This window comes from Atheta coriaria, unplaced genomic scaffold (assembly GCF_025399875.1).
Source record: "Atheta coriaria isolate IRGN ID8LTWV9N9 unplaced genomic scaffold, Caltech_Dcor_3.1 hic_scaffold_16_pilon, whole genome shotgun sequence".
NCBI lineage: Eukaryota > Metazoa > Arthropoda > Insecta > Coleoptera > Staphylinidae > Dalotia > Dalotia coriaria.
In genome coordinates, this window is record NW_027045458.1 from 337,850 (window position 1) to 365,832 (window position 27,983).

Here is a 27,983-nt window from a genome sequence, read left to right on the forward strand (position 1 = left end):
TGTCGATAAATAGTACAACATTGCACCACTAAACGCCACTATTTTATCCAATTTAACAGTGTTCAACTTAGGCAACCAAACATACACCAAAACAAAGTTGTTTAGAACAAATAGTAACGTTCAAATCTTATCAATATAACGAATTCGCAGAATTGTTTACTATTGAAACTAAATCAACTTGATAGGAATTTGTTTACTTTTGCAAAATAATATCAATATTGATAATAATTTACAATATGCATCAATCATTTTTGTAACAAATGCGTTTTTGTTCCTCCGACGACTAAAAACTATACAAAATATTTAAAACTCTTACAGTATAACGTCCTGCCACAATAATTCCGATAACTTAGCATCGCTCCACGAAACATGGTATTAATAATAATCTCAAAAAATTAAATAAATCAAAATACATACATAATAAAAAAAGATTACTGCAAATAGTGCGCGTGTAAACAATCAATATATAAAATTCAATAGAATAAACAAGAGTAATAACAACGATTTAACATTCATAGTATCATATCAATAGAGATTTATCCTCGCAGACCTCATCGCGACTTAATTGTATAAATATGAGCACATAATTTATAATTAAAATTTCTATGTCGTGTGTTTCTGTGTCTGTGTCGTATGTGTAGTGTCTTTTTCACGTTCTGCTAAAGTAATTATGCTTAAACTACATTTATAATAAATAATAATCGTCTTATAAAAAATGGCATACCGAATATTTATATCAATGGATATAATTACAATATTTGATGCGACAGAGGCAGTGGAACACCGGAATCGAAAGGTTAAATGTACACAATCGTCAAACTAAAATTAAAAACTTAAAATATAACAAATTATATATATATAACACACTAGTTAAGATTCGCTCTAAACAACTACCATAGTATAAGTACGTGAAATAATAAGTACATTAGTGTCTTTTGTTTCGCCCCGAACAAAGATAAATCAGAGTGCAGTCAGTCAAATAGTTTAAAATTTGTTCAATTGTCTGCGTCTAAACATTGAAATGGCTACCGATTAACGCACACCAAAAAGGTGAAGAAACTATACAGCCTCAAACAACATTTAATAATAATTGTCATCATGATCATCATCATCATCAATATTTATATCGATTTCGTTCTCTTCTATATAAAAAATCACTTTTGTACTCTACGTAGAGATTTCCAACGCTTGTAACACACGCCTTTTATATTAAACGCTCTAAAAACCATCCAATGTTATCTTTTACAGTATTTGCAACGTTAAGTTTTAGTGTTAAATTTAAATTGTAATAATACATATTATGATACGTCTTCCATAAACGTTTGTCTTTTTTTACATTCGTCAAATATGTAGGATATGATTGTTACTTCACGTATTCTCGTCCGTCTCCGCAATTCATCATCATTGTAAAGTCATCTTAATAAAATCTTAGTCCTTAGTGTAAAACACATTTTGAATGTCGCGCTTATTGCCGATGATCTCAAAAAACAACAAAATGGCTGATATAGTGATGATAGTTGTAGTCCACACCGAAATTTAAATAAATTTTACAATCTCTCAACAATTAATCGTAATTATGCATGTAAGTAATAAGTATTATATCTTATGTACAAGATAGAAATCTATGTTATATATTTTGGAGCAGACTGCAAAACAGGTTTAAAGTAATTTTTACAGTTTTTCTCATCTTTCGCTTTTTCTCTTCGCTTCGCTGATATGTCGAGTTGCATACATTTTACTTCATATTTCTATCACAACTGTTTTCAGGATAACAGTCTTGGACACACATTAAAGGTAAAATTAATGATAGTATTCTTCTCTTGTGTAGCATGAATTTTAAACAGTGATATAGGACTATTATTCTGATACAAATTGCGATGATTGTGATTATTCAATTCATTGCTCCATTTTGTTTGTGATTAGTATTGCTAATGATCAGATTGTTACCTTTTTGTTTCTCACTTTTCAATTCATCGATTCGACAATAATTATTGCTTAACTAACATATTAACGACCCTGTTATCTAATTGAACTCTCTCTTACTATATAGTTATATATTAAGTAAGTTATCATTTTGTCCGCCATTTTGTTTCTAGCAAACTTTTATGTGTGTGTGTGTGATATGAAATGTAATGTTTCACGTCTTCGTGTCTCGTTTTCCCACCACGTTTCTTATAATCGCCTAGAAATAAGTTTGGTTCCACTTTTTTTTCTTGTACTTGTTGCATCCTACACCGCGTACCGCTTACATAATTGTATATGAAGGTTTCCTTATTGGTTACTAAGTTTTTTGAGCAAGATGAGGCATGTGTAGGAATTATACAGATGCAAAAAGCCCACGTAAGCCTCCGATAAACATCTACAATGCTGCTTCCTCACTGCAAGTCGTCCTCGCACTTGGGAATGTCGAAGATTTCGGCGAAGAGCGGCGGCAGCGTCAGTTTGGACCAGTTCAGACGAAACCAGTCCAGGTGTGCCGTGTGCTTTGCGCCTAGATTGCGCAGCTCGGGGAGTTTTATCAGCAGATTCGAGAAGAGTTGTGGTTCGTTTGCATGATTACGACCCACCTACAATACAAATACAAACCGATGGCATTGTATATTAAAAACAATCCACAATAAAAGATAGCTATGGATTATGTTTACCTGTACTTTAAGTGCTTCTATAAGTTTATCCTGATAATGTTCTATCGTTTTGACATCGGTGATGCCGGGCCGATCGGCTGTGAGTAACACCACAGCGGAAAATAATCCCAATTCCGTGTCGTTCAACGCAAGCGCGTTAAATGTGCTGGCGAAATGGATAATGGACGTGACAAAATCAGCCTAAGCAATAAAAATAAATTACAATAAATTTAAATTCTTCGTTTTTAATTTCTAAACTTACATCATACATAGTTTCCAACTGTTGTCGACTAACAGTTGTCCCATCGTCGAAAACCATCGACGCTCCCGAGGTGAGTTTCGCGACATGGCTGAGCCAGATCTCAAAAAATCCGATTTTGATCAGTATCAGCTGATCATCCTGACCCAGATCGCAGAACCCGGGCACGCGTTTCGCAAATTCTACCACGCGCTGCACGCTCGGCGTCACATTCGCAGCTAATTCCTGCCACAACCAACAACGCTGCAGCTCAATGCTATCCGCTGTCGAAGAGGCCGCATCCGCAATATCCTCCTGTGGACTCGCAGGCATCTCACCAAGCGGTTTTCGTACTAAATTTCGAGTGTGCTCCTCCGTGTAACCGCAGTTCGCATGATGCGCCTGCGACACAGTCAGGATAACGTCGTAGACAGCAAGTTGCTTCGTTTCCGCATCGGATTGATCCGCATCTGTGGTGGAAACGCGTGATGCTTCCTCTGTGCTGCGCTCCCGAGAACGTTTTGGCACCCTACCATATCTTACAGCTGCCGAAATAAAATAAAACATTCACAAATTTGTTCCGTCTATAAAAGTTTCGCCAAACTTACAATCCCTCGACATTCCAACAGCGAGACATTTCTTAAATCGACAATATTGACATCTATTCCTATTCAAACGTATCACCAGACATTTGCCATCGCGCAGGCAGCGATACTCGATCTGCTTCTGTATGCTGCGTCGAAAAAAACCCTACGGACAACAAACATAGCTTGCTTTTATTTGTTTTGTAATTAGTGGCGTGCGTTTGGAATTAATGTGTTTCAAGAAGCGAAGAATGGCCACGAATGGAAACAGTGACAATTCGAAAGGCACGCCGGGCGCAGGGTACGGTGCTTAAAAGGCTTTACCGAGGGTACCGTTATTCTCGGAGTCTCGAAGAGAAAGGTATACTGCATATAAGTAACAGGCGCATCCATGCATGCAACGCATTCAACGAATATGAGTGTGCGTGATTGGGGAAATTATCGTGGATTACCTTGCATCCTTCGCACGACGTAACGCCGTAGTGGTAGCCCGACGCCTTGTCGCCGCACACCTTGCAGGGCACGAAGGACTTTGTCGTCGACGAGCTGTTTGAATCCGCAGCGACATAATGTTGATCTGCAATCAAACAAAAATCAAAACTTAAAAAGGCAATTTTACCTTTTTTAATACATAACCTAACCTGTTACGTCATAGGTATATTCCGCATAGATAATAATACAGGTTAAGATGAAGAGTGTTAAGATCAAGATTTCAACTGTCACCAAATGTCGCCTGTCGCCTGCCCCGTGCCGTTATCCTATAGATTGACAATGAGTGATTTGTATGCCATAAGCGTCGCCAAAACATTCGACATTGCGGCAATTGCGATTCGCGAGAACTAACAGTAACAAACTAACAGCAAAACGACGACACCGAGAATGTTAATATCACGCAGTTCGCGAAACGCCTGCGAGTACAATGCGTGCGCCAACTGTACCTCTGCGACATGTCGACATATTTGGAATAGAAAAAAGGTATCCGCAGCGATCAATTAACAAACGATCGCTCTCGCGAAGTCGAACATGTGTTCACGTTTTGACGTGTGAATGATCTTTTAATGCGATTTAATGCTGTCTAATGCTATTTAATGTCGCGATAAACAGCGATGTAACAAATGTCCACACACAGGCCATGCGACAATACGCGGAAATTTCGCTCGATTTGGCGTTGCAGCGCTGCAAAAACAAGCGTTATTTGTGCGCGAGTAAGCAAACATTGCAATAAAATCAGCTCGCTTTAGTCTTCGTGTATGTAGCCAAAAATAAAAGCAAAAAAAAAAGGAAACATGCCGGCTGGTGGTATTATATAATGCGAAACTGGTCAGTCGTCAACCTTGCTGCGAGTGCTGCGAGGAGGAGCGCCTCGCAGGAGTTACAACACGAGCACATGAACTTCACCTTCGCACACGATACACACCCATAAAAAAAAGTCAATGAACACTTGATTCTCGATACATTATACACGAATTATAATTGAATTAAAAGTTTTTTTTGCAATTTTTTCCATGGAAAATTCAATTGCATATAACATAACCTCAAATGTGCATTAATAATATCATAACCTAGCATTATACAAGTTGTCGTTGAGGTATAATGATAGACATAAATTTTCGCACACAATGGCGTATAATTCGCGTTCATACTGCCGTGCGATTACGAGATTAATTTATTTCCTCTTTCGCGATGGAAAGCACGACGCGGAAAACACAATAAAATAATTAATTATAGCATTTCATTATTATTAAATAACATTGTAAACCTTTGAGTGTATCATTGGAAATAAAACGAAATTTAATTGTCAATTTTCATTACAATTTGCGTTTGAGTGCCACCGCTGTGCTGGCAGCAAGTTTTCAATTACAAACCAGAGACAACAGACATACGAAGATTAAACCGTTGGGCGGCCATTTGTTCGCTCATTGTTTCGTGTGTTTCTTTCTAAGATTCAACAACAACAACAACAACAAGAACAAATAAAATGACTAAGACTAAGATTCAGAGTGAGTTAATCTAGTTAATTACGGATGTGCTGAAGGAAATTACTGTGAATTCGTCTCATAATTGTGCGGACAATAAGAAAAATTATTTGGAGAATAAATAGAAAATTAAGATTAATTATACTAAATAATTATACTTTTCTTTTGTTTTTCTTTCATTTGCATGATAATAAATTTCGGCATTTCGGTGAGTTATAAACATAAAAAAGTTTTAAAATGTAAACTTCAACAACCACAATTTTATACTTTAAATGTGAATTATATTGTTGTAATTTAGTAATTTAATTTTTATTTCAAAATAAATTTATTTTAATGTTGCGCATTTATCACAGTTTATGTTATTATGCAATTATTTGTATAATACCTACATGTGTTCAGGCGAACGCAGCCGATTGCGAACGCATATCATCTATAATCTTGTGAAAGTGCATTTTACTCGTTAGCGCATTTCGCATTACACGTTACATAAATCAACGAATTTGCAGTCATACCAATAATATCGCTTATAACACTCAAATTGCTTAAACAATTTGTGCGTTGGCAATACACACACCGTTATACACTGCGATGAAAAAGGAAACAATTATCTTAAAAGTTGAAATTTGCCTGCATTTGCATCGACATACTCTACTTACTTTCGAATTTGATTTTTTCGTTTTTCTCGCGTACATGTAAATCGCTAATCTGCACGGTGTCTACAATCAGATTGTGAATATTGTGATCTAGTTTTTAATGCAACTGCACATGTGTGTGCGATTTATGTAATCGGTGATCGCTAGCGATGTGTGTCTCTAATGTCTAAAGTCGCGTAATTAGAAATGCGCAAATCGAAGCGATACTTCATACTTTCCTCGCTGAGTGAAGTAAGATCATAAATACTTTCATTGAATGCATCATACTCGTAGTATCACAGATTGCGCTGTCAATTACATATTACCACACATTGCAATATAATATTACTTGTGTGCATACATAAAAGTTGCATACTTTTCATTTTTAAAATGTTAGATTTAATATAAAGGCTGTGCTGCCACAACAGAAACAAAAACTACACTAAAAAAATCCCTAAAACTTGCCGGAATCATAATTGGACGAATTAAAAGGAAAAATTACACGCTGATTGTGAAAAGCTATAGAATACAACTGGATGAAGAACACACAAAGATCGTTTTCGTATCTTTTCATTGCTTTCGGATGTTTCGGATGGTTCATTGCCCCATTCGGAATCGCCTCTGCTCGAGGCGGAATTTCGTTAAAAACCTGTTCCATAGCTCCATACATTTACACACACAGCACATCCATTGCCCAGCGCACGCACGGAAAAAAGCGGACGAAATAAAAATAAAATAACGAAAATCTATCAGCTATTCAATTCCATCTTTCCCTCCGATATCGTCGTTTGATACTGCTTTATAGATACGTTAATTTATTACTACGGCTGCATCACGTCACATTCACATTCATAGTAAGACTGTCGTTTGGTCGTTTATATGTTAAAATTTTTCATTCAATTAGCTCGCTTTACATCCGCTTAAAATTGGAGTTTTCATGGCTTGAAGATTTAAGATAAGTGAACCTGCAGTAAAACTAGCTTTTGTACGTGACTTCGGTCTCGTAGTTTTTAATAAAACATTAATTAATTTATTAATTTCATTTATAAAATTTGCAATTTTATGTTAAAGAATTTAAAAATGCTAATAATGCATTTTAAAGCCATCTGGAATTGAATTATGTAGCTAAAACTATGATTGAATCCCTATACTAATTTTCATCCATTATTTAACACTCTTGAAGACAGAAAGAAATCCAAAAAATCATAGATTATCAAAATCTGTCCAGCCATTCTTGAATTATAAATATTGTAACTAACCGTACTTTGTTTTATATAGAAATAGCTATATATTTTAACGCCCAAAGTAAAATTATAAGAATCCGCAGGAATTTACAAACTAAAAAAATCATCTGCATTAAAATTGCAATAAAATATGTTCTACTTCAATAACTACCCGTCATAAAAATGCAACATTAATGCATTCGTTCATAAATAACTAATTTATAACTACTATTTACTTGTTAACTCTCAGGGCGCTTAGATAATACGCGTTCTACAAAATTTTAATGAACATTTACATAACACTAGCATAATACATTAAGTTTTCCAATTTCGAAAAAATGCACCGGCGCACTTTAAACAACAAAAACCCGGCGTATTACTTTCAAAGTTTAGTTACCGCTGCAATCGTTGCGATAACTACAATTTTTCATCTTTCGTTGCGAACATCGTTCACTACATGATTCAACTAGGCGGCTAGCGAATGTGAGAAACGAGAAGAAACAAATGTCTGCGCGCTTGCACAGTGAGCGTTTAATTATCAATTACGCAATCGTAATCTTTCTCCGCGCGCGCAGTTTTCTCATTTTCTTCGCTTCGCGTCGGTTCAGCGAGCATCGAGAGCTTTCGATACTGCATTGAAATCGAAATCGAAGCGAAATGAAATTGCTTGTATTACTGTAAGCAATCGAAGCATATATGTCAAATCTATACAAAGTGTTTCAAATATCTTTCAACGTTTTTCAGTAAGTAGGAAGTAAAAGCGCAAATATTTTATGGTTATATCGTTTTATGCATACTGTGTACACTAGTCGCATAAAAGGCGCGCTCGCATTTCTCCCTTTACTTAACACTTTAACTTTACGTCTCCGCACACAACACTTTAGTTATTTACTTATACGCTTTTCCACTTTATCTGTATACGAACGTAACAAAACGCTAGAAACGGCCGCAATTCGATCGCCAGAAGATAAAATAATAATGCGCGCAGCCTACAGTTTACCCAACACGATTCGGACGCTTTTCACGCGGTTGGAAACTTTATCGCGTATGAAAAGTGCATAAAACAGGCGACACATATAAGTTCCAACACTTTCAACATGGCTACTGAATAAATAACCGCAAGTTTCAATATATTACGTTAGGTTCGAGAAATAAAGTTTGTTCTTCTTCGTGTTTCACTCATTTGTAATTCACTCACACTGCGCGAGGTATCTTCGGTTATTTATTAGCGTGCGCAAAACAGGAAATCGCTAATTAATGCGTTAATCAAGCATTCAACTCTGGAGGGTTCGCAAATGCCTGCGTGTTTAACTGTTAAATCGGCGAAATATCAAATTAGCAAACAGTTATCTTCCAAAAAAACATTAATAAAGCAATTATAAGGTAAACTCTCATCAATTGTAACAGTTTGTTATTACAGCAGGATAATTACATTAAGATTTATTAATATTTTTTTTTCAATTTACAAAAAAATATGTTTTGAGGTTAAATCAGAGCCTAAAAAAATTAAAAAAATCAATTTTTTTTTTCAATTTTCAGAGAATAAATTAATCGTAGGCAATAATCAAAACATAAAAAAATCCAAATGTTGTAACAGGTGAAAGTTGATCCAACATGTGGTTGTCTAACGTCGAGTAACATTATCACCCGATTACACATTCATCGAAAGACGCTGAAAGGCTGTAATTAGATGTTTAATTCAATGAAGTGCCTACACTCGAAAGGCTCATCGGTGAAACATCGACACGCGAAGAAAACAAAAACGCTTTACACCGCATTAAAAGAATTAAGATGCGCGCGCACGCAAGACGTGTGTGCAGTCTGACGTCACCGCACTAACCTAACTTAATCGCAAATGTATAATTGCAATGTATTGTTAATTAGTTATTAATGCCGTTTGATGCCTTGTGTGTTTTGAGCTGGCGGCACACCGCCACGAATAATAAAATCGTAACGGTGCATCGCCGCGCGCAAACTGCGCCTCGATCGTGCGCCGGCGATGCACTCAGCATTCGCACGCTAATTATGCGCCACGCATAATCGCATAATTTGGAAATTACAATGTGCATTCTTCAACGGTCTGCACGAACTTCGCTATTGAAAACCACGAACGTCAAAAATGCACAAAACAAATTACATTACAATCACATGTAAATATCTAATCATATAAGATAAATATTTATGCCTAAACTGTAAATTAACATAGATTTTTCACGCTGGATGAATGAAAATAATAAAATATCATAAATGCCAACATTGCAACATTGCAAATAATATTTTTTTGTCTGTTTTGGTGTAATTAAACATAAGCATGCTCTTCGCACAAGAGATCAGATAAGCATTAACGTGATTAGCAGATAAATTAATTACCTACAACTGGATGTATATGTGATGTGTGGCTGTGCGCAAGCGCGGAGCGTAAAGTTATGGCTGCGGTAATAAAGTTACAAGTCCTGGCGGTTTGAATAAAAACGCGTTTATGAATAGACGCGCGTAAACGTGCGAAGAGTTGGTGCGTAAGCGACCAACGACTAGCGACTTAATGGTTGTTAGTCTTTACTCGCGGATTGCGCACTGTGCGCTGCTCGCTAATTTTATTCGCCACATATTATAACTCGCGTGTATATTATATGCATGCGCGCGTCGTATGTGTTTATTGACCTTTTCGCTATTTTTGTCATACGCGCAGATAACTTACTTTGTTTTGTTATTTTCACCCTACAGAGTGTCAAAATTAAGTATTCGCGTGTTTTTTGTTAAATTTGAAAGAAAAACGGTAAAAATTCAATAATTAGAAGTATTTTCTTTAAGTATTCTTGTTTGTAATTAATTACTAGCAAATCAATTAATTTATTGTAATGATTTGTTTATAAAATAATAGAATATTAAATTCTGAATCTAAATATGCAAATATTTTATTGTTAACTATTTAAAATCTAATAAGAGAATCGGTTTTATAAATATTACCAAAGTTAAACTTTGATTGTTCATAACTTTTGATTCAATTGTAAGATAAACAAAAACTTTAAGCTGTTAGACGTAGAATTTACTGCATAATCTACTTTTGCAAGAATCATACTTTTAGCATAATTAGTTTTCAAGTAATTAATTAAAGACTAAAACTATTACTTTAACAATAAAATCCACGCGCAACTAAAGTTCTTATTTATCTTCACTCATTGGAGAACTAAGAAAACTTTCGTATTTTCTTTTCATATTAATTAAATCTACAGAAAATTTGCTTTCCAATGATACTTTCATCAACTTTATAAGAAATTAATTGTCAGAGTTACAAAGTCACAAAGTTGTGCAATTTTAATGCCAACAATTGGCGCGATTTAGAAATAAGTCTCAAAACATTTATCATTTGTTTAACTTGATAACTTTCAGAGTTATTATGATAATAAATATCAAATTTGTCGTACATGAGATTTGTTCACTTAATTTAATTTTCGGCAATAGAAAAACACGAATTATTACTTAAAACACGTCAATTTCATTTTCAAAGTTTCGTTTTCATTAAAATTAATTGTGTTTTCATAAATACTGTTGTTCAAGTAGCATAACGTATCAGATTCACTATGGCGCATAACAATGCCCTGAAAAATCGCAGCCGAAGTAATTAAAGCGCTCGCACCGCATGCCGCTCAAATTTTATTAATTAGTTAATACGACGCCGCTGCGTGCCGTAATTAATCCTCTTAATTTTTAATTCTTAATGCTCAAGTCACGCTGTAATTCATATATTGCAAAGAAAAAGAAAATAAAAACCAAAACACCGAGTGATGTAACTTTGGTGGTTACCTTGCTTGATAACGACATTGTTGTTGGCGGTGCCGGTGGCCGGCGGCGAGAGTACAATCGGACTACTACCAGCCGACGAAGCGCTCGGACTGGCGGCGGCGCTCGCCGTCTGCGGCGGCATATGCAGCAAGGCATTCGGCGGCGGTGGCGGCGATCCCGCCGCAGACGTCGAGCCCACCGAGCCCGGATCGCTGAATCCCTGCGTGCTGCTGTCCTCCGGCGTGTCGAAGAAGCTCAGATTAAACTCCGAACCGGCGTCGAAGGACACGTCCGGCGACAACTTGTCTGGGGACGGCGCCGGACAACCGCCGAGCGTGCCCGTCATCGCGGGCTCTATTTTGAACACGTTCATCGTACGTATTTGTGTGTAGTATTATCAATAGCCTTATCAATTTTCAACAACACAACGATTCAGACTTATTCTTCGACCACGACGAACTGCGCACGCTTTTTAGTATAATCCATGATAGATCGTGTGTGGACACTGTTAATTAATTAATTTATAATTTTAAAACATCGCCACGTGGGTGTTGATGTTGTTGTTGTTGTTGTTGTTTGTTAAGACACACAAGGCACATCGACGCCGACGACGACGCCGAGGACGCGATTGAATAATCTCGCGGCGCGCACGCGGACCGAAGCGATGCCACACACTCTCGGAGACACGGCGACTCTCTCGCGCCTCAGCGGCGCACAGGTAAGCAGCAGCGGCGCGCCGCCGGCCGAAGAGAGCGAGGAAGGGAGCAGCAGCGCAGCGCGATGCTCTGCCACCATGCTACCGGCATCTCCCCAAGTTCAATGCCCCTGTACAATCTTCATCGCGCACTTACTTCATCGGCGTACACAAACGCGCGAGCACCTGATCTACCGGGTGTCATCATAACAACAAAAACCAATATTTACACAGTGCGACGTCATCAAAACCGCCAATAACTAAATATTTTCATTGCGAAACACCCTGACTGTGGTAATATATGATCTCATACTCTTTTTTTCATTTTGAATTTAGTCTGCACTCCGCATGCAACATATTGGCTTCCTTGCTTCTTTTACTTCGTACTTCTTGGTGCTTGCTTTTCATTTCTTCCTTCGGCATAGATATCGTGTTTTCTACCAGTGGTACTAGCACTGCTTTTCGCAAAAGTGAAGAAATGGAAATCGGGAAGCCCGGACCGAAATTCGCATGCAAATCTCACTCGGTTCTTCCCCCTTTTTTTAACTCGTTTTTTGTTTGGTTTTCTTTCGACTTGGGGCCCCGGCTGTACCTTTACCTATTTTCATCCGGCGACAAAAGAACAAAGGGCACCAAGCGCGCACGAGGAGAACAATCGATGGTACATTGCGGATTAGGTTTCTATCTTTTATTCGCTGGCTTTATTGCGTTCGTCGCTCGCCTGGGGTTCATTTTTTACGCGCATTGTTGTTTTATGCGGCGCGCACAATGCGAACAAAGATGTCACAATGTACACTGTCCGGCCGGCAATAATCAAACTATGAAACACTATGACCAGGGACACTTTTATGTGAACGGTGAAAAATCAGATGTTTTGATCTGAAATGATACGATTTGTGCTTTCGGGCAAAACGCACTGAATTAGCATTTGCCATTTATCTCAGTTGACGGCGCACGCCGGCGACTCGCGACGATCAATCAAACATGGCGCGGCGCGCATCACCCGCATCGATTAATTATGTATTGTCGCTCTCATCCGCGCGCACACATTCGCCATACAGCGCAACATTAATTTGCAAAAAATCGTCTGGTGCGCGATACAATCCGTGCTTTGTTTCGCATTTGTTCCCACAGTATCATCATTCATCATGGCAAATTTATGCTGAAATTGATGGATTTTATTGGAGGTTAATTTCAATCAAAAACAATTATCACAAATGTTTGCATAAAATTCATCCGCAAAATCAGTAAACATCGTTTTTTTTTTCATTTGAAAGCTGTAAACACAACACCCGATTGTAAAGTGTTAAAGATAACGATCTGAATTTTTAATCTGTTTCCATTAAAATCCCATTTAATACGCATTACATCAAAAACGACAAGATGTCCACGACACACGTCGCTCAATCCGCGCACCGCTTAATACGATTTTAATCTATTTTATCGATTGTGAGCGCGCGGAAAAGATACACGAAAACTCGTAAGTGTCCCGGCCGACACAGTAAATAAAGTGTTACAAGCAACAACTTACATTGTGCGCCCGTTTGGTGCTGGCGCTGTTATGCGCTGTTAACAAATCGCCGCGCCGCTAAAGACACGCATAAATTATGCAAGCGCACAACGGCTTACGTACGATTCAAACAAAACCGAAGAAGCGAACCGAAAAAAATCAATAAAATACGACGTAAACAAATCTACCACCTCAAGCCCACAACAATCATAATCATATACACATTTTACCATCGCCAGCACCAAGAAAGCTACCAACTGGTCCGAGTAGTTGCTACTTCTACGGTAACAAATATTTACACATGTTTCACAGTGTATTTAAAGAAAGAAAGACGAAAAAAGACGGGAATTGATAGTGTAAACACTGAAAACATAAATTCATGAATTCAGTCTAACCATAACGCAAGCAAAGAGACACGTCTTCGGAGATGATGAGGAGAGGCTGCGCCGAAGAACCGATCGCGCGTGTGAATGAACCTTCGCCGGTGCTTTTGCTCGGCGCGGCTCCTTCGACTCCTCTTCGCGCACGAAACGAACCGGTTGCCATTCTCATATATAGGCGCACCACCTATATCCATCCACACTGATAGGTACATACACAGAGAGTCGAAGATATATCTTTGTTTATACGCGTATATGCCGCATTTTACATGTAAAATTCTTGCGCATTCGGGATGATGCTTATCGATAGGCCCCCTTGAAGAGTCGTCTGCAGAATTAAGGTACCGCACGCACCGAGAGATTGCTGCACACGTGCACCACCAGAGATGGACACGGACGCGATAATGTTGCTCGCATGCCGCGCATTCATATCGATAAAGAGGCGGCGCGCATTGTGCAGCGCGCAGCGCACAATACAACATTACAACCCCTTTAACCTGTTTGCGCGCATTGTCTTGAAGACGCCGACAGTGGAACACATCGGAACGAGTTCTCCTCTCGGGATCCCGGTTGGGATGCTGGGTGCGCGAACATGTGAAATTATGTCATAGACGCTGAGAATGCAGCGCGCGCCCGCCCTGGAATTAGCGAATGGGCGATGCCTGAATTTCCAGGCATTGTTGGCGAAAGGATTAGGCGGGATGCAACATGATAATTATAACAATGCGTCAACACAATACCGCACAGCGCCAACATTGATTAATGTTGGCAAACGAGAATCTCTACGGTGCACTGAAACAATGCGAATCTAAACATCAACATTCTCCAATCAATTTCATTACGCATTGTATATTTAGTGTTTAAAATCAAAGTTTTACGCATGCGCATTAACAAAATCATGTGTAAAACTGATGTTAATGTAAAGTTAAATTATTGCGTCTCTCAGAGGAATGCATGATTCTCCATGAGAGATAAACCCAATTTACTTTCGTAAAGTCACGTTTCAACCATTCATGGCATTTTGAAGACTTTTTAAAACAAGTTTGAGTTTTAAATAACCATTTTTGTTTCGTACAAAAAAAAGTTAAATAAGTCATTAATTTTTTTTATCATCGGTTTTAATTGAATAGATTCTATTAGTTTATTTTGAGTGATATCTATTTATGAACGGTCGGCGGCTATTTAAAGCTAATCCCGGCGAATTTTAACGATTTTTGCGCGCTATATTTATTCAAGCCGAGCGGCGAGCAAAGCGTTGAATGAATGAGTCATTAATCATTTTGTGCATGCTGCATAAAAGCGCAATGTACGTCGATTGTTGAACTTTTTGCTCGAGCATGTCCTGATAAGAAAAAATTAACTTATTATTGTTATATAAACAAAATAAATTTAAAATGAGAATTTTTTACAAAAAAAAAGTAAAAACTGCAATTTTTATTAAAAAAAAATAATAATAAAATGAAATTATTTCTGTGTCACTTAGTTTATGCCACCATGCTGCACGTGTACGCAATATAACATGTAACATGTTTATATGCATTTCATTGCCATCTCGTTTCACTGCCATCGTTTATTGTCGCAATGTCATCGTAGCTCGTGCGTTTGTTGGCTATGCGTGCGCGAAACAACACGACCGGAAGAGTTATCGCCGTCTGTTCGACAAAAGCTCATAAAATAGTGCATATCGTGACATAACCTAGACTTTAAAGCAAATACTCAAAGGTTATGTATTTTTCACATAATCAAACCGAAAGTTTTATTGACCCGAAATTAAACGCAATAAAATGTATCATCGCACAATGAAACCGAAATTCACTCGCCGGCTTTTTGTGCGTGCGCACAATGCACGAATTGCGCACATTGGTATCGCAATTGTTAAGAATTTAAGAAGTGCACACACTTCCACCAAATCTGCAGCCGCGCCTCGCAAAGCGGCCGTATAATAACGATCATTAGCGCGCCGCGTGTCTCGAGATGCCGAGCGTCCAGGCTTTCATTCAATTAAGCGCCATTAAAATCGGAGCCGAAGGAGTGCGGTCCATTCCGAGCGCAAGGAGCGCTCCGTCGCACGATCGCCGATGATATTTTAACAGTTATTTACTGAGAAACGAATTAATAACTTCCATTCGCCGTAGACGTTCCACGGAGATGAATCTGGCATTATGCACCACGAGAGTCACAATCACACCAACCATATTCACACAATGCACAATCACTTGTTAAACATTCATTGCGATTTTTGCATCCCCTGGAAATTTTTCAATGACGGATTTAATTGAATATCGAGCTTAATTTAAATTGGTTGTGTGGGTAAGTCGTACTTGTATTTGTACTTTTGTACTACCTGGATAGTTTTCATGGCATGATGTTGGGCCTGCAGGCTGCAGGAGGAATAACCGAGGTTGTTCACCTTCGGCGGCGCGCTGCGAGCAGCCACCGCAGCAGCCGCTCACAAAAAGAGAATCACGCACACGCGATGCACAAAGTATAGAATATTGAATATTAAGTGTGTAAAATTTGACTTTTAGACACGCGCACTGATGCAAAAAATTAATTCTCCATTAAAAGTTTATACATTTTTACATTAAAAAATTAACCCTTAACTAATAAAACGTAATAATTAATGAGATTGATAAAAAAAAGGTGTTGCACATTTATAAAACGTGACTGCACGACTAAAAAGTGATTTAAAGATAAGTTACGTTTCAACACGTTTAATAATTACAGTCATTAATAAGAAAAAACACATCACAACTCTCAATTCTCAATAAGTCGCTTATTATTTCAACCAAATAATTAAAGCCGCGGAGCACAAGTGTTGATTCGGTTTAAATTACCGCCGGACATCCATCGAGGATGTACCGTTACGATTTATTTTTGAAATTTCAAAGCCATTATGAGCGTTTGGCAGCGCGGTCGTAAATTATGCCCATGAGAAAACAACATCAATTGATTGCGAAATCTGTGTGGATTTTTTTCGAACTTCAGGTGGTTTTTTATTTATGTATAGCCGAATCGTCGTGGCTCTCTCGAAGGAGATTATTAAGGAACATAATCCGTGTGTATCGACGCTCTGTCTATCTTTATTATACTCCGGTCTATAAATCTATTCGGAGGAGTCATGCCATCCTATCTCAAATTATTCTTACCATAATAAGCTAATAGTAAAATATAAATATATACAATGTGTTTATGGTGTGTGTGCGCAATAAAATTTACCATCAACTGGAGTTAAATTAAGTTAAATCGAGACAAATTGTATTAATTTCGTTTCAGAAATTGGTTATATTCACATACTCGTATTTCATTGTACGCAAGTGCACAAACACACAAGCACAAAAGCACACAGGCTCGAAGTGGTAGGTAATTTATACGAGTGTGATGCTCTCGCATCACGTCGGACGTGAAGTGGACGCACGGATGGTCGTATGAGAAGACAACGAATAAAAAGTTTGATCGAAAAAAAAAAAACTCGCCGGACTGGTGCGGTGTGTGTGTCCGGCCATCCGGACGGATGACGAACGCGTACGCAAGTTGTTTCAATCGCGTATTATCACGCGAAATAAAAGCGAACGGAATTGGGAATTGAAATTCGATTCCCAGGTTACAAAAATAAAAATATCCAATATCATAATATAAATCTACATTGAATTCTAAAAATAAATAAATTTTATTTTTAGTTTATTTGATTTTAAATATTGCAAAACATTAATTTTTCCATTAATAGAATAAAATAGATGCATTCCGCATGTATTTTCACTTGCATTGTATTTAATTTCACTTATCCAGCGCGCAGAATGGCTGCTCATAAAAGAGAATAGAAAAGTGCCCTAATAGCAGTAATCCTGCACGCCTGCTCGCCTGCACAAAGCAGACGATTCTCGTGCGTTTGTTGTTGCGACGCGCAATATGCAATAAAGGTAAAGATATACCTTAATATGAAAACGGTACGATATTGTGCGGCGGCCGCGAGTCGGAAATGCGCGCGGCGCGCAGGTAAGTGACCGCCTACCTTTTGTATTGTGATTACGTCGTCCTGCTCGCGGTGCGCGCATTCCAAGCGCGCAGCGCAATCGCGAGAAATTATCTCGCGCAGAGGAAGTGCGAGTATAGGAAGTAGGTATGCGAAACGATACGCGCTTCCCTGACACGAACGCTTGCACAATGACAATAAATAAAACACTCGTGAAAATTCATTTCATAGAAAAATTCCATTTAAAAATTCAATTTTCCGAGCGGGAAAATAAACAGTTCAAAAATTTGCAGTGAGATGGCGTAAGTTTTATTCATAACCTACAAAACTATTGAAATATGTAATAGCAAAAACACAAAATGCCAAATATTATATTTTGCTTTCATAATGTAATACGCATTATATAGCTGTATTATGCTCTACGTTAATTAATTAATTTCCTCATAATTTCCATGAAAATAAAAAACGAGAAGTAATTTGAAAACATAATAACACGTCGACGTTTATGCACTCCGAAAGCAGGCAACACATTTATCGATCTGGCGTTGGTTCGGTTGCCAAAGCATCCGCGTCTGCGGCTGCTGCCTCCCATCCCGCCGCAGCCGCCGTCGGTGCCTGCGATGCGGTTGGCATTATGGCACTGCTCGTTTTCGGTTTTGTTATAACTGAATATATTCCCTATTTGGCGCTGCCAGCCATAGCCATGGCTCACACGCGGTGCGCGGTCCTTTACTTTATTTACTTTAGCAACTAAGCAGGCGCTCTAAACTTTATCTACACTGCTATTAAAGCCATTGCGGCCGTTGTTATGCAGCGTATTCGCCGGCGAGAATTTATCTATCCAAACGGGCTGAATTTTCCAATAAATTACCCGGAAAAAATACCCGGCCGCCGGCAACATTATTTAAATCGAAATCTCGAATTAAATAACGAGCGCGGCTAATGCGCACAATGCACATAGTTGGCGCGCGGCAGCAAAGCAGCAGCAGCGAAGATAGAAGAGAAATTCGTTATTTATCTGTGCAAGTCTAACTTTTCCTTCGTCTCCAACATGGTGTGATACCATATAGTGCATTACGCCTCGTAACTCGCAATAATTTATATTATAATCTGCCACACCTTGTATATATTGCATTGCGTTGCATTGCTTACATAACATTATGTAAACCGAGCTGCACGGTTATTTAACTCTCTCGCATCCATTTTTCCTAAACATTTATTTGGTAAAATTTGGATTTTTTGAAAAGTCGTAAATTTTTACGTTACGGCCTGTAAGTATATATATTCGGATCACACGCGAGAGAAACAAAAATCGAGATGCATTCGAATGTTTTCGCTGCGAAGAGACATCAGCAACAACAACATTGCTGGGCGGAATGGGCGGATGCGCTTCGGTCCTCCGCGCCCGCCGTATTGCGTAACAGGCACATGAATATTTAAATTTAATTAACATACCGCGAGATCGCAGCGCCGCGGCCGTCGGACTGGACGCCTCGAGGGGACTGGCTGGATTCGAGCCGGGCTCTTGCTTCACGCTGCCGCTGCAAACACAGCAAGAAATAAAAATTACACAAATTGAACAATTTCAACAAAGTATCATCACTCCACGCCACGACTAGCCTATATAATATATATAAACACACACTCACACGCATTGCGCAATAATATTTGAGTTAATTGACGAATTAGGCAGAAAAATTCCCGATAAAAGTGAAGATCAACCAAGTAGAAATTCTTACAACACATAAAATAGCGATATAATGCGTTCATTAATGCGCCACTACCGTGGAACGCGACTTAATAAGCCATATAAAAACATTCAAAGTGAGCAAGATTTATCAACGCTGGAATGCAATTAAAAATTTATAATCACTTACGACTAAATCATGTTAGAAACAAAACCAAACAAAACTGTAATTTGCCGTGAGAGAATAAACAAGAAACAAAAACAAAATCAATTGCATTTCCTTGTAAATAAAAATCAATACAATAAGACGAGATATTTTTTATGTTAATGAAAAAGAAAATGCAGATTTATGAAAATTGTTGGGTTATTAGTAGGTGTTATTACTATGTCGGTGCGTGTCATTGGAGGGATGGTAGGATCCATTATGGGAAATTAGGTCACTCATTGCAATGCCCTTGAGGGCTCTTTACGCGCTCGAACATCGCCCGATTAAATAATAACCCAAGTGTGTGCACGTCGAAGGCCGACGCCGGAAAAGCAGCGGGAAATCTTTCGCCGGTTTTATCAATGTTTTACCATTTCATGTTGTGTGTGAGTCTCCGTCGTTTAAAACCGCATTGATTTTTCAATCAGCGAATCGCCGAAACAAAACAAACGCGTTAGCCGTCAGCTCGCGCTTCAAGGACACGCCAATGCAACGAATGTAGATACATTTCCTTATTATCATTTTACTGATTTTACACACTAAACAACACAACATCGAAAATAAATACTGTCGTGTTTATAATTTTATCATTTTGTGAGTGCGTTTTTGTTGTGTTGTTGTTGTTACCTTGAATACGTGGAATCCGCAACGCTAGTCTCTGGACTCGGCGTGGAGCTGGTTGGCTCCATGATAAACCGGACGATATTGCAAATATCATATTATCACCAGCGCCATGTTGTTTATTTATTTATAAGTCATCACTCCACCCGATTGCAGCCGGGGTGCAATTATCGACCCGTGCGTGCGTGCCCGGTACGAGGCATCGCGTCCGCGTTAGTAAAAAAATATTAATTGCCGCCGGCGAAGCGGTCCAAAAACGTGCGCGGGTGGTACGCAAGAGCCCCTAGCCGCCGTCGTCGTCGGGACACTGCTTCGGCTGCAGCTGGCCCCTGCTGCGCGCGCTATTCGATATTCCTCAGGCGGCCGCGATTATCTGCGCATGCCGCCGCCGCCACCACCGGCGGGGTGCACTTGCGTTTTTGTGCCAGTCGCCGACAATGTTTTCTAACATACAAACACACTTTCCAGCGTGCGATTTATTGTCCCAATTACGCTAATCGCGACTTTCCCGTATAATTAAACGCCGCAACCATTATTTTCATTAAATAAATTACCATAATTGTAATTAAATAATAGATACTTAAACATATCTTTGGTTTTATAGTCTAAGGTGAGTAAAAATAAAGAATATCTTACCATTTATCACAACGGACACAAACAATGTTCCCGCACTGATGCAAATTGTTTACTAAATAAAAACACTGCAAAACGTGTTTCATCGACGCTCATACCACTAGCGCCACCTGGGACAAAATACTTCAAACAGTCAAACAAATTTTTAAAATGTCAGCGTCTTCAGAATTTGCCAGAATGAAATACATATGAAATCTTACGCATTAAGTTATTAATTAATATATTCTATTAAATATCATATAAACTTCATATCGTTAAAAACAAATAAGTTTTGATTTTGTGCAGCACCACATCAATAAATATCAAAGTGTTAAAATACATACTTAAAATACTGTTATTCATACTTCTTTGATTCGCGTTTCATTATTTCAAACATGGCACTCGTATTAAAATTAGATACATCTGTAAAACTAATCGAGTTTAACTGCGTATAAGAAATAGTTACTTTGGCACTATGTAACTACATTAATAAATAATAAATATCCATCAATTAGATTGTTAAGTATGTAGACGTTTTAACACGGAAAGCGTTATTTTTTAGTTTTAAGGCAATCTTAAGGCACTTGTCTTGCATGTATACATTTTAGCAACGATTCTTTTTTGTCTGCGTAAGTTTGGAAGGCAATAAATAAATCGTCTTAAAGCTTGAACACAAAGTGTGTCTTCGAGTCTGAAAATCATTGTCAAATTCTTAGCGCTGCATTTTTTCGAGAATTGGCACAACCATATCGAACTTGGGTCGTTTGCCGGCATCTTCATTCATGCAAATTTTAATCAATTTCGATAAATGACTGGATATTCCCGGTTTCATCTGAACGCGCAATCCCTCCAATGCAATCTTCATTCCGCACTCCATTGGCGATAGATCCGGAAAAGGTTCCTCCCTGGTTGCAAGCTCCCAGAGGAGAACAGCAAAACTCCACATATCCGACGCTTCCCAATTACGATCGGTAATCTTCTTTGAAAGCGCTTCCGGTGACATCCAAGCCGGATAATACACCCTACCCTTTTCCTGAAAGCTGAATTTACAGTCAGCCATATTGATTCTAGCTGTCAAGTCCTCATCGATCATAATATGCCTGCTGTTCAAGAAATATTCGGGAATGATACGCTCTAAACTATGCAAGTACGCCATTCCCCGTGCGATTTGCGAAGCAAAACGTAAAGCTTGCGGTAAATCGACCACAACGCCGCTGCTTTCATGCAGAACTCTATAGAGAGATCCCATTGGCATGTATTGATTCACAAGGATCAAAGTCGGAGGCGAGTTACAGCCACCAATAACCGGTAGAATATTGGGATGTGAGAATATCCTCAATTTAGGATACTCTTCGTTGAAATCACGAGAAATGCGCTGCGTGACGTTGCGAATGTTAAGTACCTTGAGGACAATCTCGTTCTTTTGCCAAACACCGCGGTAAGAATCACCGCTCGGGGTAGAAGCTAGCTTGTCTTTTTTGTGAAGGTCGTTAATGTTAATACCTCGATGACGGCTGAGTGTAGCATCGCGAGATCGCGTCTTGTAACCCAACCAAGATTGGTCTTTGAACTTGATAATTTTCATATCCTGTCCGGCGTCAACGGCGATGTCATGGAGGTGTTTGCTTTGGGTACCCTTTGCTTTATCCAGCGGAGTATCACCGTACTTGTTAGCAATCATAACGTTGGCTCCATGCCGTACCAGGTCTTCAGCAACGTCATGGTATGACCAGAAACAGGCATAGTGCAATGGAGAGTTGCCATGTTCATTAGTAAAGTTTATATCTGCCTTGTGTTTTAATAACTGCAAAAAATTAAAATTAGTGAAAATATAATTTAGAATACTGGAAACTATTTTCTTACCAGTAGCACAAGATCACGGTGACCATGTGCAGCCGCCAAGTGAAGCGGTGTATCATCACCGCGATTTGTCGCATTCACGATTGCCCCGCGTGCTAAGAGCATCTCCACGATTTTTATGTGACCTTCCATTGCAGACCAATGCAATGGACTAAAGCCATGATCATCCCTGTAATTATAAGTAATAAGAAATAAGTTACAGTATGTGACATTGAGTTTTAAATCAATCCCACATGAACACCACAGCTAACCATAAAAGGATTGCTCAACCTTATTTGCTGAGGTAAAAAGGTGTAACAGGTTTAACCTACCCCTGATTCATGTCATGTTCGGTATCGTCGAGCCAAACACGTACTTGCAACGCGTTTCCTTCGCGACACCATTGAAATATATCCTCCATTCCGGAAATATGCGGTTTGCAATTTTACGAACTATAAATAAACAATATGGGCGTGCACCTGTGTCCAAATAATTCGGTTTCTTCGAGTTTATACTTGATTTTGTTCGTTCTTCTTGCTGCAACAACACTGCGCACGTTGTAATTACTTAATAAACTAATTAAACACGGATAAATTACAATAAGTATGCAATAAACTAAGTAAAATAATAGCAGCTGAGGAAATTATGTCATTGCTGCCCGCAGTAAGAAAACAAATATGTTGTGACTGTAGGGGGCGCTGCTTGTATTGCAAGAAGTTGAGCAATGGCGGTTCGCAGTGTTACCAATCAAAGCTACACTAAATCACTGAATATCACTGAGTTTAAATTTTATTCCAAACGTTAAATTATATTGGATTATAGGAATGCGTTGAATAAATATTTGTAAATGCAAAGATCAAAGTTAAAGCACATACTTTAATAGACTTTCTTTATGTTATACACATTTTGAAGAAAAATGTTATTTACAAAGTCCGGTCAGCGAGCCAACTAGTAAAAATTATACAGATAAATAAATAACAGAGTTTTCCTTGTTTTGAAGTAAAATAATTTATCTTTGCTTTGAAAGTGCGTGAAGAGTGTGGATGATTTAAGTTTTTCTCGGCTATCTTTTCCAACTGTTTTGTTTTAGTTTAGAGAGCTAAAGAAGAAGAGCCTATAACGTGTCCTGTTTGTCTTCGCTTCCTACGTCCACCCCGAAATGTACATTTCTCGACTTATCCTACAAACCTCGCACACGAGCGACACTCGGTGCCCCGATATGCTGTATAACAACAAATCAAAAACGCTCAGCATTCATTCGTCTTTTATGTGTTTTGTTTGTTTGCCTCGTTTCGTTTTCTTTTTTCGTTTATCTGCGCAACACACAACATATACAATTAATCATGGATCATGGATAATCTAATGTACAGCATTTGCATCGATTGCATTACCACAATTCGTAATCGTATCTATACATAAACAAATAATAATAATAATGATAATAATAAATCCGCAACGTAACGTTAACGTAAAATAAAAACGTAAAATTATTCAAGTACTTGGTACTCTCTCTCTTCCTATCGTGTGTCTCATTTCATTTGTCTACTAAAAATAATAATTGGACGAAACTTAATTCAATTTTTTTCTTTACATAATAATTTGTTATAAATATAAATATGCGTAGATTTTGTTTTGTTTGTTTTCTTTGTTAAGAGATTTTTTTTAGTTCAAGAGAAATTATAGCTCTCCTCGCTAGCAATTTGTCGCAAGTCATTAGTAATTTCCATTCGTTCCCAGTGCTACAAAAATATTCTTGTTTACATGGAGATTTCTTTCTTTTGTTAATATTTACCGTAAGGACATTGCGTTATTTGCTTTCTTTTTATTTACAATTCTAATATTACAACATTAAGTGTTTCCTTGTCGTGTGTATTTTCATCGGAAAACTGACGCAATTAAATAGACTCTAGAATCGAAATACATATTATTTTTGGGTGTTTCGGTGCAAGTTAAACAAATTGTACTAAATTCTCGCCGAAAATCGCTAAGAATTAGTCTAAATAATTAAAATTAAAAAATGAAGAAAAAAAACAAACAAATCACTTTGATAACAATAAAACAATTTTAACATATTCACATTGATAGCGTATCGTATGCATGTTTGAATTTTTGCATTTAAAATGATGCGACACGTCGTAAAAAATGTTTTCTCATTTGTTTAGCTTAGTTTTGGTTAAATGTTCGCGGTTTATCATCCGTAACCTTAATAAAAAATAAGAGAAAGATAAAATATCACAGCAAGAAACGTTTAGTTCGTTATCATTTCCATCTTAAATAATTAGCGTTTGAAGCAATTCCAAAGCCTTACAAGTGAAGAGTGTAGATCAAGTTTAAAAGAGCGTAGAGTTGATAAATAAGCAAACAATACTATCGTAAATTTATTTTCTTCAAAATTCCTTACTTAGATGAGCGTTTCAAAACGTTTTTCCTTATTTAGTCTTACTTACTCCACTATTCGAACATCTAGTGCAAAAATAGCTATTTCAACACGACTATAATATATTGAATATTATGTCATTAACAATTAATATTACGCATTACTCTCGTTTAAGTGTTACCATTATCTTCGGTTTTAATCGTTAGGTTTAGCTCGGCGTGACGACATCAAATTAAATGCAAAAATTGCGGCGACACGTTTTTTTCCCTCCTACTCACAGCACCGAAAAATCGAAGAAAACACCACCAGCCACACAAACAGTGCGACCATCGTCGCTCGGGACTTACTTTTAGAAAATATGCAACAATATTAAACATTTGTTGACGTGGTTACTCCTAAACTCTCTTCAGAACGCCGCGGCGCACAAAGTTAATTATTATTTTTTTGTGTTTTTTGTTTGTTTAAGGTATCTTGAAGAAGGTTTTATCACCGCAAAAAGGATAGCGCAACGCTGCATGTTTTGTAGTTGTTGTTCTTGCATTTCTAAAAATAAGAGGAGTGCTTGCTCGGTTCATCCTACCACCTAGTCCTAGGGTGCAGCGCCGACTATTTCTTCGTGGGCGTCCCCCGTTGCGTCAGACCCTCGAACCGCTTGAACGTGTAATTTATAAATACCCAGTCTTTGTATGTCACTTCACCGTCTTGAGGTAATGGAGCAGCAGCTAGAGAAAATAAATTACAAATCAATAATTATCATTCCAAATAATAGAAAATAAAAAAATATGACTTACGGATCTCTAGTTTAACGTCAGGGAAGTCGTCAAAGTTGGAAGTGTCGTCGATCGAGCGCACCTCAACCGCGATGGCGGCAGGCCGCTCACGGATGTGCTCCCAATCAACGCCCTTAAAGAACGGTATCAGCTTCAGCTCTTCGATGCCCTTCTGGTTACCTAATCGTCGTTCAGCCTCACAGCAAAACCTTCAAAACATCATTATGTTAAAATTTGTACAATAAATTACTAGTTTCCTATATTTACCTGACAATGGTGTCTTTGGCCTCTTCGGAAATGGGAACTTCAGCCGGAAATATAAGTGTCTCGCGCCAATTCATCACTTTCCTATAAGTATCTTGTGGATTCTCAGAGCAAAAGGGCGGATAGCCGATGAGCATCTCATACATGATGACCCCCAGCGACCACCAGTCGCAAGCGGCACCATATCCCGTCTGTAGAAACACCTCCGGCGCAATATAGTCTGGAGTACCAACTGTACTATACGCCAGTGCTCTTCGGTTCTTTTTCCAGCTCTCTGCACGTCGTTTACTATCCATTGGACTTGATGTTATTACTAAAAACACAAAACAAACTTTAAATTCTGCACATCTTAATCTAGACTGAGGGAATCAGAAAACAGAAAAAAATTTAAATTGAAGAAGTTTCATAACGTTATACTTACTAAAATCCGATGGCTTCGCCTGACTAAGATCCCTGTAAAAGTCCGTTCGATGCGACTTCTTCAACCCGGTACACAACCCAAAGTCGCTTAGTTTAAGGTGCCCCTTCGCATCCAGCAGCAGATTGTCCGGTTTGATATCGCGATGAATAAAACCGAGCTTGTGTATCGAGTCGATGGCGAGCGCCGTCTCAGCGATATAAAACTGCGTGCACTCCTCGGAGAGCGTGTCCTTCTTCATCAGCAGCGTCATCATGTCGCCGCCAGGCAGAAACTCCATGATCAGATAGAGATTGATCGGATCCTGGAAACTATAATACATTTTCACCACCCATTGGTGGTCGGCCTCGACGAGGATATCACGTTCGGCGCGCACGTGCGCCACCTGCTCCTTCTCCAGCATGTCTGCCTTGCGCAGGATTTTCATCGCATACACATGACCAGTGTCCTTCTTCTGCACCAGTCGCACCTCGCCGAAAGCGCCCCGGCCAATCACTTTCAGCGGCTCAAAGTCTTCAACTCCAAGCCGCGATCGCTTCAGCCGCAGGAACTCCGTCTCCTTTTGCGCGTGCTGCGCCCGCTTTTCATGGCGCTGCTCCTCCGACAGGCTTTCATCTTTTAGTGTTTCTTCTAATTTCGCTAACCTGCAACGACGTCGAGTCAAAAAGTTAAGCAATGATGCTTGCGATATAAGCGAAAAGTTTACAAACCTTTGTTTCCGCTCGACGTGCTGCGTTATTAGATTACTATAGTAATTCTCTAATGTGACTTTTGCTTTGGTAGCTTTGTCCAGGGTGTGGACGCTGAAACGGATTGTGTTCTCCGTGGCAGTCATGTCCAAAACCCCTGCAAACAGGAAAACAATTCGTTACAAACAAATTTGCTACGAAGGGGAAAAAAGCGCAGCGCAATTTATTGCCATACGCAAAAACAAAGTCATCGTAAAACTTCAAAGCCAGAAAGAGTTGTATATTTATGCAACATTTACGAGTAACAAGGCGTTATATTGCAACTTTCGATTTGAGAAGCACAGAGCGTCGTTTTTTCTGTGTATGTAATTTGAGAAAATTACCGATTGACGTCGAACGACTTCGAGCTGGAGAGCAAACTAATCAAGAACGCACGACCGTCACGCGAGATGAATATTTCGTTTCTAATCGAGCTGCGACTCGGGCAACGAGCGTTTGTCGTGCGCGGTAATAAATTTTATTTCTATTGCAAAATTAAAGAAACCTCCCGAAAAAGAAATATAATTACCTGCCAGTCACGTTTTTCTACAAATTGGTTTATTATCTGCACCAACAAATACGACTTCACTTTCGTACAGAAACCGACGGATTTACAGCAGCATTATGTCGCGAGCATTTTTTGTTTGTTTACTCGATCCACTTACAAGTGTCGCAGCAATCCGGAAGCTAAGCCCAGTGTGACAATAAAACAAATTTTCGCGGTTTTTGCGCTGGAAGAGGAAAGAAACGGAAGCGTTCACCGCACGTAGCGCAGGATTGTGTCAAACTGCGCGCCTTGAAGCGCTTGTTTGGACGAAAAGTGTGCATGCGGTTAGATCATCGGC

The 27,983-nt window shown here is 38.7% G+C and overlaps 3 protein-coding genes across 14 annotated transcripts in view; all 3 read right to left on the reverse strand.

The window, feature by feature from the left end:
• Nucleotides 1-178: 178 nt before the first annotated feature.
• LOC135802301 (ecdysone-induced protein 78C-like) lies at nt 179-20,462 on the reverse strand. Of its 2 annotated transcripts, XM_065315867.1 has the most exons (7): nt 20,137-20,462; nt 19,073-19,158; nt 3,899-4,023; nt 3,471-3,612; nt 2,887-3,407; nt 2,646-2,825; nt 179-2,567 (listed from the first exon to the last, which is right to left on the reverse strand). In XM_065315867.1, exons 1-7 carry the CDS (start codon nt 20,196-20,198, stop codon nt 2,376-2,378), a joined length of 1,308 nt encoding a protein of 435 aa, XP_065171939.1. In that variant the 5' UTR covers nt 20,199-20,462; the 3' UTR covers nt 179-2,375. The 2 variants fall into 2 exon arrangements, with proteins under 2 accessions (XP_065171939.1, XP_065171938.1); XM_065315866.1 differs by lacking the exons at nt 19,073-19,158; nt 20,137-20,462 and adding an exon at nt 11,082-11,555.
• A 504-nt stretch (nt 20,463-20,966) lies between these two features.
• On the reverse strand, nt 20,967-23,271 carry LOC135802267 (integrin-linked protein kinase-like). The gene is made up of 3 exons (XM_065315828.1): nt 22,914-23,271; nt 22,606-22,771; nt 20,967-22,546 (listed from the first exon to the last, which is right to left on the reverse strand). The coding sequence occupies exons 1-3, from the start codon at nt 23,000-23,002 to the stop codon at nt 21,455-21,457; spliced, it is 1,347 nt and encodes a 448-aa protein (XP_065171900.1). The 5' UTR covers nt 23,003-23,271; the 3' UTR covers nt 20,967-21,454.
• Nucleotides 23,272-23,437: 166 nt separating this feature from the next.
• LOC135802339 (serine/threonine-protein kinase tricornered) overlaps nt 23,438-27,983 on the reverse strand; it is a 39,859-nt gene continuing 35,313 nt past the window's right edge. For all 11 annotated transcript variants that reach the window (XM_065315905.1, XM_065315903.1, XM_065315912.1 and 8 more), the window contains 5 exons: nt 27,121-27,256; nt 26,414-27,054; nt 25,996-26,305; nt 25,750-25,937; nt 23,438-25,680 (listed from right to left, as the gene is read on the reverse strand). In XM_065315905.1, the coding sequence (XP_065171977.1) occupies nt 25,565-25,680; nt 25,750-25,937; nt 25,996-26,305; nt 26,414-27,054; nt 27,121-27,256 (1,391 nt within the window). In that variant the 3' untranslated portion in view covers nt 23,438-25,564. The remainder of the gene's footprint in view (nt 25,681-25,749; nt 25,938-25,995; nt 26,306-26,413; nt 27,055-27,120; nt 27,257-27,983) is intronic.

What these genes read in the sequence shown, in the direction of transcription:
- LOC135802267 (XM_065315828.1), bottom strand. Translation starts at nt 23,002, where the DNA reads ATGGAGGATATATTTCAATGGTGTCGCGAAGGAAACGCGTTGCAAGTA. An exon ending in GAACATGACATGAATCAGGG is followed by an intron (nt 22,772 to 22,913) that starts GTAGGTTAAACC and finishes TTATAATTACAG; the next exon opens with GGATGATCATGGCTTTAGTC. An exon ending in ACCGTGATCTTGTGCTACTG is followed by an intron (nt 22,547 to 22,605) that starts GTAAGAAAATAG and finishes AATTTTTTGCAG; the next exon opens with TTATTAAAACACAAGGCAGA.
- LOC135802301 (XM_065315866.1), bottom strand. Translation starts at nt 11,433, where the DNA reads ATGAACGTGTTCAAAATAGAGCCCGCGATGACGGGCACGCTCGGCGGT. An exon ending in CAATGTCGTTATCAAGCAAG is followed by an intron (nt 4,024 to 11,081) that starts GTAACCACCAAA and finishes GTTTGATTGCAG; the next exon opens with ATCAACATTATGTCGCTGCG. An exon ending in AGTTGGAAACTATGTATGAT is followed by an intron (nt 2,826 to 2,886) that starts GTAAGTTTAGAA and finishes TTTATTGCTTAG; the next exon opens with GCTGATTTTGTCACGTCCAT.